We start from the raw sequence: 11,285 nt of genomic DNA on the forward strand, positions 1-11,285 counted from the left end.
AAAAAAAAGATGTTTTTATGATAATAAAAATAAAAGGGTGTACATGATTAGAAGGGCAATTACACGAGGAGCCCACACGTGGAGCCCAATCCGAAGGATAATTAGTGTTTATAGAAGGCAGTCGTCCGCCCATACCGACTCACAGGGGTGAAGTTAAGAATCCATAATTTTGAGGTGCAGATTGAAAATTTCTTTCTAAGGGTCGGCTCTATCTATAAAAACGGTTTGCCTACCAATCTGGGCTGCTACTCTGCCTTCGCCTTCGGAGCCGTCGCCGTGCCCTTAACCCTTGCGAGAGAGGAAAGAGGAGAGCGAGAGGCGATCGAGAAATCTCAAGCAGGAAGACATGAAGATCTTCGTCAAGACTCTCAAGGGTACTAACTTCGAGATCGATGTGAAGCCCGAGGATACGGTAAACAGTCTCTTCCCTTTCCTTCTCCTTCCGGCGCCGCCATCCCCGACACTTCGGTGGGCGAATCGACCGAATTTTCTTTACGCGGTGTATATTTCCGCTTTCGTCCAACTATCTGGTGCCCCCTTGGCGTCTTCTGGATGTGCATGAGAAGTGGGATTTTTGGGTCTAGGGATAGTTAAATATCTTATCATTGAAGGATTTGGATTTTTTTTTTCTAGTTGTTTTGCCTCCTTTCTTTAGATTATTGCAAAATTCTGCGACGGATCCAGTTTAGACACTTTTAGGGTTTTGAGCACTGCCGACTGCTTTGCTGGTTTATCAATTGGATTATTTATGCTTTTCTTTCAGCGGTATTACTAATACATACATATATTTATTTAATAGAGTTTATAACTTAGGTAATTCTTTCTATCGATTTATTTGAGGTAGAGACAGTATGGATTGACAGGCTGGCAATAAGTATCATAATTGCTGTTTTGAGTCTCGTTATTAGACTTTATTTGGGTGAGAAGGCGATAGGGTCAAAGGGGTTTTGTGGTGTAGTCCTGGAAAATTATATTCGAGTTGTTTGTTTGTGGATGGATATGGCAAATGTAGGAGTTCAAAAATTTGTGGTGTTAGAAATTGTTGGTTCTACGTTAATAAGTTTAGCTTTAACCCTTATTTTGTAATGGCCAATAAGTGAAGTATTTTTACCCGCCTTTAAATTCATTGTCCTTTTGGAAGTAATCACCTGCTAATGGGTCTATGATTGCACATGTTGCTAATCTTGTTGTTGACTAGTAATCAACATAACAGATACTAGAAATAAGATTCCAGCAAATCTGCTCATTGTTAAATCTGGGCCGATTGTTAAAGTTACACCTTATCAAAATCATAACAGTGGATTTGTTGTAGGTGGCTTTTTCAGCAATATAGATTGGTTATTCCGAAATTTGATTCATTAACTTTCAAGTAGGCATATAGCGATGATAGAATAATTATCCTTGTCATTTTACTTCCTCTACTGCTTCAAATTAATTAATTTACACAAAATAAACATTCCATGGTGTACTTCACTGTCCTCCTATGGTTGCCTTTCAGGTTGCTGAAGTAAAAAGATTTATTGAGACATCTCAAGGGAAAACTGTCTACCCAGCTGAGCAGCAAATGCTTATACATCAAGGGAAAATACTTAAAGACAATACTACTTTGGATGAGAATAAAGTTTCTGAAAATAGTTTTCTTGTGATTATGCTCAGCAAGGTATAAAATGAAGCTTATCTCATTCTGAGATTAGTATTCTTATGTTTCTTGGGTACCTTTAAAATTTTTTTAAGTATATTGAACATCAGGCCATAAAGTATCTTTGTTAGCACACCATTCAATTTTCTATAACTTGCCAATATAGGAAAGTTTACTGAATAAAACCAATCTTATTTTTAGATGTGCATCTACCATACGAGGGGGAATGGCTGCTGATAAAACCAATCTTATTTTTAGATTTTTTTTCTTAACCTTGATTTTCTGCTCTAGTAATTGTAATGTATGGGAATGCATATGTTGATAATATTTTTTATCCGTAAACGAACTATTATTATTATTATTTCAAATTTGGAGATTTTTGTTACTATTTTGATTTCTTAATTGGTTTTGTGACTAATTTGTTATCACATTGAGAGAAATGTTAAGCTGAAGTTTGAATTTCCTGTCTTTCCCAGACCAAGCCTTCTTCTAGTGGAGCATCATCCACTACAAAAGCACCAGCTAATCAGGTAATTGTGGTTCTATTTTTACACTGTTTACTCTTTTGGGTTTGATGGTTGCTGAAGCTCATCAACTTTGACAATATATATATCTTTTTTTTTTTTGTTATTTTGGAAAAATGATGCATATATGGCAATTTTTTTTGTTATTTTGGAAAAATGATGCATATATGGCATTTTAATTTGTAATTTTAAATGTTGACATGCAATGTTTAACTTCTTTCACTCATTTTCTCTATATTTACTAATTATGACATATCTTACACTACTCTAGCAACAGATTTATTTGAAAATTTTAATCGATGTGTTGGATTTTTTCTGACTCATTTTTTAGTCTTACATGTTCTGTACATCATCTTTAACCTCCATGTCTGGTCGTGTGCTGTATAATTTTCTAATAAATGTTTATAAGACATAAAGACTATTTTTATGCTTCTTATTTCTATTTTCTCTGTAGACACCTGCTGTTCCAACGCCAGTTGTATCTCCATCTCAAACACCTGAAACCACATTGCCTACGTATGTAGTTTATAATCACATGTATCTTTGACCAAAATAATTTTGTTTACTAAAATCTTCTTGCTATGTATCATTAAGCAGGGTACCTACAAGCTCACCAGTTCCAACTGCCACACCTACACCTGCACCAGCAGAATCACCAGTTCCAACTGCCACAACTATGCCTGCGCCAGTAGCAGCACCAGGTCCAACTGCCACAACTACGCCTGCACCAGCAGCAGAACCAGTTACCACTCATATCTCTCAAGGGTATACAGTATTTTAAATTCAATCATTACGTGTGTTGTCAGTTTCTTCTTTGATGAATAATTAGATATTTGAAAATTGTTCCTCTTTAATTTTCAGATTCATGGTTGCTTCATATCTATGTTTTAAATCCATTGAATAAATATCCATCTATTATCTGATCTCATAAAGAAATAGCATGCCAATTTGTATTTTACAGTATCACAAAAATTAATACACTGCATTTTCCACTGTATAGATGTATTTATACTATTGAGACGTTATGTCAAACTGCTAATGTTTTGGCATGATGGTGAAAAGATAAAAGTCATGTTGCCTTGTTTCAATTTCGGAAAAACATTCATTATAGGTTCAGCTACTACCTTGCTTCATTGTATAATTGTTATCAGACTAGGTTCTTTATTCTTTTCAATGTATAGGTAAATATTGATTTTTGTCCCAATTGTAGTTTGAGTGATGTGCTACCTTTCTGTTTCTCTTTCATGAAATTTGGCTAATGGTTAGAATAATTGAAATACTGTGGAGATGATGTGTCTCTTTGTATCACCCTTAACTACATCCAGGATAACTAGTCATTTTTCGATCATTTGGGCCAGATCCATGGGTCTTGTCTTTGACTGACCTCCATGTAAAACCATAAGTCTTTTTCTTTTCTTAATTTACTAATCTTATTTTATTTTCTTGTACCAGAAGCAACACTGAAGCAGATGCATATGATCAAGCTGCGTCTAATCTTGTTGCTGGCAGTACTCTAGAGCAAACAATCCAACAAATTATTGACATGGGTGGAGGAACATGGGACAGGGACACTGTTGTTCGTGCCTTGCGTGCTGCATATAACAATCCTGAAAGGGCTGTTGAATATTTATATTCTGTAAGCTCCATTACCACCCCTCTCTGACATTATGTTGGGAATGCTTAGGACGCATTTTTTCCTTTGCTTATCCTCTGTTAGTGCTCCCTATTGTTTCTCCTTACATTCTGAATGCTTTAGTCAGCTTCCTTCTTTTCCTCAGCTTAATCATACTTTCAGTAGTTCACATTCCGGAATAAGTTTCAAATTAAGGGTTTAATTCTTTTGCAACTGAATAAGCCAATGCAATATTCATACAATAGTGTGTAGCCACATTCAACATTCAGAAGACAATGTAGATAGAATGACAAAGGAAAAACATAAAGAACTCACAATTTCCCCCTCTGATGGTCCTTCTTCTCAAGATATGACCTAGTAGTGGAAACCATTACCTCCTAGTTTAATGGGTGCAAATTGATAGGAAGTTTATACTATTAACTCCTTATACATGAATTGATACGACCTATTTTTCTTTTTCTTTTTCAAATTATTACTCCATATGACAATTAATTCATGTCTTGGTTGATGAATAAACTAAATTTTTCATGTTTGTTTTTTCCTGCATAGTGCACTGTGGTTAGTCCATTGTAAGTAAACTTGACTGTGCCAGGGAAATATGTATAACAATTTTTGTCATAAATTTTTTACTTAACATCATTTAATGGCTCGGTACCCTTTTGAGCATACCATATGAACTTTTGAGTTTTTTAAAATTTCATAGTATGGCTAACCCTTCTTTCCTTTTTATTTAGTTCTCTACCAAATATGTAGGGTTTTAAATGATTCACTTATTGTTCTCATTGAGGTGCAGTAATTGAGTTTTCTATATATGATCATGAAAGCAAATTGAATGCCTTGGAAACCATTTTGTTGTAATTTTCTCTATATCAGGGCATTCCTGAACAAATTGAACCTGCGCCAGCTGCTCGCTCACCTGAAAGTGGGCAAGCAACCAATCCACCACCTGTCCAGGCTCCACAACCAGTTGAACCTCCAGTCCCTTCAGGACTTCCTAATGCTAATCCCCTGGATCTCTTTCCTCAGGTTGCTGTTGTACATGTGGCTTAAGTGTTTACAATCTTTAAATTACTAAAACTGACTCACTCATTTATGTTTTCTATGACAGGGTCTCCCTAATCTTGGTTCCAATGTTGCTGGGGGCAACCTTGACTTTTTACGTAATAGCCCACAGGTATTTCTAGTTCTGTATAATAAAAAATGACAGACAGAATGCTTTTTGTGAATATTAAGCTGTCTTTTCATCATCTTTGATGCAGTTTCGTGCCTTGCAAGCTTTAGTGCAGGCCAACCCTCAAATCCTACAGGTGTTTTGTCTTACTTTTCTATGCTATTATTGTATATATGACCATTTGAAATGAATATCTTTTCAACCGACAGCCTATGCTCCAAGAGCTAGGGAAACAAAACCCTCAGATTATGAGGCTTATTCAAGAACATCAAGGGGAATTTCTTCAATTGCTAAATGAGCCTGCTGAGGGAGCTGAAGGGTAAGCATTTTTGTGCTTTATATATTTTTTATTTATTTATTTTTGTATGCAGAAAGTTGGTTATTCTAATACTTTTCCCGTCTATGTTAAAGTAGTGGCATTTTAGATCAGTTGACTGCTGGAATGCCACAAACGCTGAGTGTTACTCCAGAGGAGCGTGAAGCCATTGAACGGGTAAGTTTTTTATTACAATAAATTATTCACACTATGATGGAAAATGATACCAAATAGTTAAAACAACCTTTTCTCGTTCTTCATTGTTACACCACCAAACAACTTATAGGCACTAACTTCCTTTGTATATGACTTGTTTTTCATATCAGATTTGTTTTTATAATTTGTCTTTGGTAGTCACATATAAAACATCATAAAAGTTGCGATAGAAGACACTTGTTTTGCATGTAATCTTACTGGTTGGTATGACAGCATTTTTAAGAACTAATTGTGTGGTTTGCTCGAAGATACTGTTCCTTAGTTTTCCCTATTGATAGCCATTATTCAACAACAAATCGAACATGTTGTAAGGCAATTTGAATTATTTTTCACATGTTTTTCCATTTTTTGGGGGAATGTGTTGTTTTCGTATACGATTGATCTCATGAGTTTTCTGGCAGCTTGAAGCCATGGGCTTCGACCGCGCACTCGTCCTGCAGGTCTTCTTTGCATGCAACAAAAATGAGGAACTCGCAGCTAACTACCTCTTGGACCATATGCACGAGTTCGATGATTGACGACAAAGCTCCAATTGAGTCTGGATGTCTTTCAAATCGATCGTCATTTGCAGTGCCATGAAACTTAGTATCCATGCTTGCTTTGATGGTTGTGGAATGCTCTATATACTATTTGTGTCTCTGTAGTTTCTGGGGACAGTAGTTGTCTATAAGAATTGTGTTACTTTGGTCAGGTTGGTAAGTTATACTTTTGGGTACAATTCACTTACTCTTTGTTTTTCAGTCGTGTGTGCTCATCTCACTCTCACTGTTGAAGCTTGTGATTGATTTCCTCAAAATCCAATTCTTTCTCCTGCGTACATGATGTTTGATGATATCTGTTTTTATTCGACTCTTTATTTGTGCTTCTTGCACTGCAACATTTTGCCAGTCATGTCGGTACGATTAATGTTTGGTTTTCACTTGCAACTGGCTAAGTCTCATTGACTGAATTATTCTTCTAGTTTGGGATTGTGGTTGTGGATTATCATGGACTCCTGTGACTCAAATTACTATTTGTTTTTTTCCCCAAATATTTGGTATCGTATATGTTAAGCCAGTAAAGAAATTCCATTTCATGTATAGTGTGTATGTATATTTAGGTATAAAATAATCATTAAAGAAATATCGTATTTATAAAGATTCAATTTTAAATCGAGTCATATCACTCGTAAGTTAGGTCGAATCAATGGAACCGCCATGCTAATACCTGAGTTACTAATAGAAGATCACGTTAAAATATCATAATGGACAAGTCTTCTTATGGGAAAAATAATAGAATTCGCCACCTTAACGGTATCACACGATCGATTTTACGATAATTTGTAAAGAGATAAATCGAGAAATTGTATGCAATTGGTCACGATGTAAATTGTCTGATTTCGTTAGGATTCGAACCCTTGTCCTCTATTACAATTCTATTATGTTGTAACCAACTCAACTATGTCGCGGAAGTAAAAGTAAATGATTTTAGTTGTATTTGATTTTAGCCAATTTCCAATTGGAGAATTGCTTTAAACAGATGATTTGCTCGAACAACTTGTCATAAAAAATTTCTATTATAATAAGTTAGAAAATTTATGTTATCCTCTATAATTATTATCAAATTACTCCTTTGCTAATAGAAATCTTTTGTTGAACGGGAGCCCACAATAATAAACAAGAAAAAAGCGATAATATCACAATTTATAGACTCGAGATAGCAAGTTAACATGGATATTTTAACAATAAATCACATAGTAATGATAACAAAACTGTGGACTTCTCTCTAGTTCTCAATCCAAGTAAAAAAAATACGAGTGCGTTTACATCAATTAAAGAGAAAATGGTGGGCGATGTCATTATAATGCGATAGGATATTGCAGGATATTTTTTTTTTTTTAAATTTTTTTAATTTATTTTTGCGATATTAGGTCTCTGTGTTCTTCTTTCGAAAGCTCTCCTTCATCAGAGCAAACTTCTTTTTGCACTGTACCATCGTTTTGCCAGGAACAGCAGCAGCAACACGTTCCCAGCGTTGGTTTGCATCCTTTGGGAATGTTTTGAGAGCCTGGATGAGAGCTCTTTCTTGAGCTTCTGACCAGGCATCTTGCTCTGCCGCTGAAGGAACTGCTGCCTCTCCGGGATTCTCGTTTCCATTAGCACATGTAGATTGTTTTAATGGCGCGGTCGAGGGAGCACCATCAATCTTCTTCTCGGCTGGAGATACCTCTGCGGCTTCCACTCTGGTAGAGAGCGGCGACGATATGGCTTGCACAGGCTTTCTCTTCTCAAGGAAGGAGTCAAAAGCTTTTCCAGAATCAGGCTTCTGGAGGAGGACCGTTTTCGTCGCCTTGAGAATCTCTTCGACTGATCTTCCAGTACCAATGTACTCCGAAACGACCTCCCATCTTCGAGAGGTTCCCTTGGGATACTTCTGCATGGCTTTCTTAAGCATTTCGATCTCTTCTTTTCCCCATTGTTGTTTTCCTTTCTTCTCGAAATCGTTCACTGTACCATCCACTTTGCCTTGTGCAGAAGTTGTTCCGTTTGCTTTTGAATCCTGATCTTGAAGACCGACCGATTGCATGTTTCCATCAAGTTCCTTGGCACTGGATGCATCTCTTAGCAATTTAGCTTGTTCCATTTCCTCTTTACCATCCATGTTGTCACACAAACACTTGAGCTGCTCCACCTCAAATGACATGCATATAGTTTCCACAATATCATCTGAAATGTCAAGCAAGTTGTCTGAGATCAATTGTGCAGAGAGTTTACGCAGACGGCTCCTTTCTTTGCGCAAGAGCTTCTTCTCCTTCTCCTTGATTCTTTTCTGGATCAGAGCGGCTTCTGCTATCTTTCGATCCTCTTCCTCCTTTCGCTGTCTTTCCTCTTCAGCAGCTCTTTGTGCTTCTTCCTCTTGCAACTTCTTAGCCATCGACTTTGCCTCCTTGATTCTCTTCTTCTCCGCCTTTTCCTCCTCTTTCCTCCTCAGAATTCGAGGATCTCTCTTGTAAGCATTGTCGACGAGGGTCCTAATCCGTATATATTCATCCTTCTTAGCCCTCTCTCGTAACTTCGAATTCTGCCGCTCCATCCATCTCTTATGATCACGAGATTCAGCTTGCTCAAGATCGAATTCATCAGCATGCGGGAATTCCCTCCAACTTTTGAAACTATACCAGAAATTGTAGAAACTGTCAACATCTTTAATAGGAGCCTTATCGTCTCCAAGAGAAGGAACAGGCTGGTTGACGGACCATCTACCGTTTCTCATAAACGCCAGACCAAATACCTTAAAGAAGTCCTGTGGAGCACAGTCAGTTGGAATGTCATCATCAAATTCATCAGTGGAATCATATATCCTTCGTTTAACTGGATCGATTAGAATCTCATATGCTTCCTGAACGTCCTTGAAATGGCTTTCTATCTCATCCTTCTTACTTTGCCTAGCCTCTTCAGTTTCTTCAGCAAGAATGAGTGCAGTCTGCTTGTCAGGATGATACTTAAGAGCAGTCTCGCGGTAACTTTTACGTATCTGTTCCTCAGTGGCTAGAAATCGCAAATGCCCCAAGCCAAGTAATGCGTAATGGTCTTTTTGTTTGCTTCCACCACCAGATTTCTTTTTTCCCTTGCTGCTATAAGAATCAGAGGTTCGTAAGTAATCTTGGGATTGATCATCAGATACAACACTTTGGGTATCCGTTTCTGCTTCATCTTCATCGCAAATCCCCAATACTTTGAGAGCAGCAGAGTGAAATGAATGCCCAGCAGGTTCAAAATTATGAGCCTTTACAGGGAAGCAATTTGAGGAGAAGAATAGGGGTTCCCCTTTCTCAAGCTCTGATGAATATGTAAGCAGCAAAAGGCTTTCGTGCCTGCTCATACTGCAAAACCAACTCCCTATCACCAAAAACAAAAATCAAACCCGACTTCCGATTATCACAAGATCTCTCCAGAACAAACTAGCCCCAGCTGCATAAACGAGTCAATATCAGTTAACAATCAATGGAAAGGTAACAAAGATCAGGCAATAAAACTTTGAGTTCTACTAACTTTTAAAATTAGATCCATACATTCTAACATAAAAACCTCCATAATAACAAGTTTGAGAATTTTATGTGCAGCACTTTTGAATGTTTATTATTAATTCAATCCCTTTATAAAACAAGAACAACAGCTTTTGAACAATAAATCGAATTGCATTCCACATTTTGATCATGCACAATGATGTTCCAGAGAGAACCGAGAAAGAACACCAATTTCTAGTCTAAGGGAACCTTCAATTCAACACTTGTTTGCCCCCACAAGACACACTTACATAACACCAAGGCTTACACAAAATCGCCGATAATGTCACTACTAAAGTATACTCAACGAATCCCAACCCTTCTCTAACCATTAACCACAAGTTCTCAACCCCCATTTCAGCTTTTATATTATTAATTCAATCCCTTTATAAAACAAGAACAACAACTTTTGAACAATAAATTGAATTGCATTCCACATTTTGATCATGAACAATGATGTTCCAGAGAGAACTGAGAAAGAACACCAATTTCTAATATAAGGGAACCTCCAATTCAACACTTGTTTGCCCCCACAAGACACACAAAATCGCACGATAATGTCACTACTAAAGTATACTCAACGAATCCCAACCTTTCACTAACCATTAACTACAAGTTCTCAACCCCTATTTCATCTTTTATATTATTAATTCAATCCCTTTATAAAAAAAGAAACTTTTGAACAATAAATTGAATTGCATTCCACATTTTGATCATGAACAATGATGTTCCAGAGAGAACCGAGAAAGAACACCAACCTCTAGTTTAAGGGAACCTCCAATTCAACACTTGTTTGCCCCACAAGACACACTTACATAACACCAAATCTTACACACCAATCACAAAATCACCGATAATGTCACTACTAAAGCATACTCAATGAATCCCAACCCTTCTCTAACCATTAACCACAAGTTCTCAATCCAACAAGTTAATCTACACCGAAACCACGTACAAATCATCTAATCTACAGTCTAACTGAATAGAAAGATGTAATACAACCAGGAACACTCACCTCCAACTTGGAGAAGAGGATGCTGGGAGACCTGTGCAGTTGCTGCTCTAAATCGATAAGAACTGTCATCAATAGAACAATGAGGAGAAACCTTTAACGCACAAACTAAACAATGCGAATGCAACGCCTAGCAACACTCACCGAGATAAAAAAGAGGGCCGCTGGTTTCTCCTTGCAGCCGCTGTCCTGTTCCAAGAAGTCAGCTCGGTGAGAAGAGAAAGAAAACAACGGGAACACGCAACGAACATCAAGCAACAGCTTACTCCAAATCGGGAAGGGAAAGGGCCGCGAGTTGCTGCTGGATCGACACAGAGGCTGATCGGATCCAGGCGACAGGAAGAGAAGTATCTCCGTGCAAGGAAGCTCTCGTACGAAAAGGGGGAAGGCGCAGGCGCTACTGCCGCCGCCTGCCCTGATCGTCAGCGACACCCGACTGGAGTTGCGGCTTGCAGAGAAGAAAGGAAAGAGGAAGGAGCGATCAAAGGGCTCTTGGATGGAGTGAAGATCGCGATCGGGGTTGGGGAAGAGAGCGAGAGAAGTGAGCCTGCGCGATTGAATACCGATGAAGAGGCTCGCGTGCGGCGCTGGTACTACGTTTCTTAACCCTAAATCAATTCCCGGTGAATCGGACCAAACTCCGCCCGATCTTGTGCTATTTATTGTGAATCAGATCCGATTTAAGCCCAATTCAAACTGACAAAATCTAGGGGCAAAATTGTACTTCAA

The 11,285-nt window shown here is 37.9% G+C and overlaps 2 protein-coding genes across 3 annotated transcripts; one reads left to right on the forward strand and one right to left on the reverse strand.

The window, feature by feature from the left end:
- The first annotated feature begins 255 nt into the window (after window positions 1–255).
- LOC141844990 (ubiquitin receptor RAD23d-like) lies at window positions 256–6,264 on the forward strand. Of its 2 annotated transcripts, none has more exons than XM_074732984.1 (12): window positions 256–412; window positions 1,499–1,660; window positions 2,116–2,169; window positions 2,618–2,679; window positions 2,761–2,928; window positions 3,616–3,799; window positions 4,670–4,822; window positions 4,905–4,970; window positions 5,056–5,103; window positions 5,177–5,286; window positions 5,379–5,460; window positions 5,901–6,264. In XM_074732984.1, exons 1-12 carry the CDS (start codon window positions 347–349, stop codon window positions 6,015–6,017), a joined length of 1,272 nt encoding a protein of 423 aa, XP_074589085.1. In that variant the 5' UTR covers window positions 256–346; the 3' UTR covers window positions 6,018–6,264. The 2 variants fall into 2 exon arrangements, with proteins under 2 accessions (XP_074589085.1, XP_074589086.1); XM_074732985.1 differs by having other exon boundaries at window positions 5,382–5,460.
- A 974-nt stretch (window positions 6,265–7,238) lies between these two features.
- Window positions 7,239–11,173, reverse strand: LOC141844690 (uncharacterized). Its single transcript, XM_074732689.1, has 4 exons — window positions 10,823–11,173; window positions 10,701–10,745; window positions 10,560–10,621; window positions 7,239–9,449 (listed from the first exon to the last, which is right to left on the reverse strand). Exon 4 carries the CDS (start codon window positions 9,358–9,360, stop codon window positions 7,405–7,407), a length of 1,956 nt encoding a protein of 651 aa, XP_074588790.1. The 5' UTR covers window positions 9,361–9,449; window positions 10,560–10,621; window positions 10,701–10,745; window positions 10,823–11,173; the 3' UTR covers window positions 7,239–7,404.
- Window positions 11,174–11,285: the final 112 nt, after the last annotated feature.

The sequence above is a fragment of the Curcuma longa genome, chromosome 14 (genome assembly GCF_044706935.1).
Source record: "Curcuma longa cultivar G26 ecotype Majalengka, Jawa Barat chromosome 14, ITB_CL_G26_1.1, whole genome shotgun sequence".
Classification (NCBI taxonomy): Eukaryota; Viridiplantae; Streptophyta; class Magnoliopsida; order Zingiberales; family Zingiberaceae; genus Curcuma; species Curcuma longa.

Coding starts and splice junctions, on each gene's coding strand:
- LOC141844990 (XM_074732984.1), top strand. CDS start 347: ATGAAGATCTTCGTCAAGACTCTCAAGGGTACTAACTTCGAGATCGAT. Junction 2,170..2,617: donor CAAAAGCACCAGCTAATCAG/GTAATTGTGGTT, acceptor TTTTCTCTGTAG/ACACCTGCTGTTCCAACGCC. Junction 5,104..5,176: donor CCAACCCTCAAATCCTACAG/GTGTTTTGTCTT, acceptor TTCAACCGACAG/CCTATGCTCCAAGAGCTAGG.
- LOC141844690 (XM_074732689.1), bottom strand. CDS start 9,360: ATGAGCAGGCACGAAAGCCTTTTGCTGCTTACATATTCATCAGAGCTT.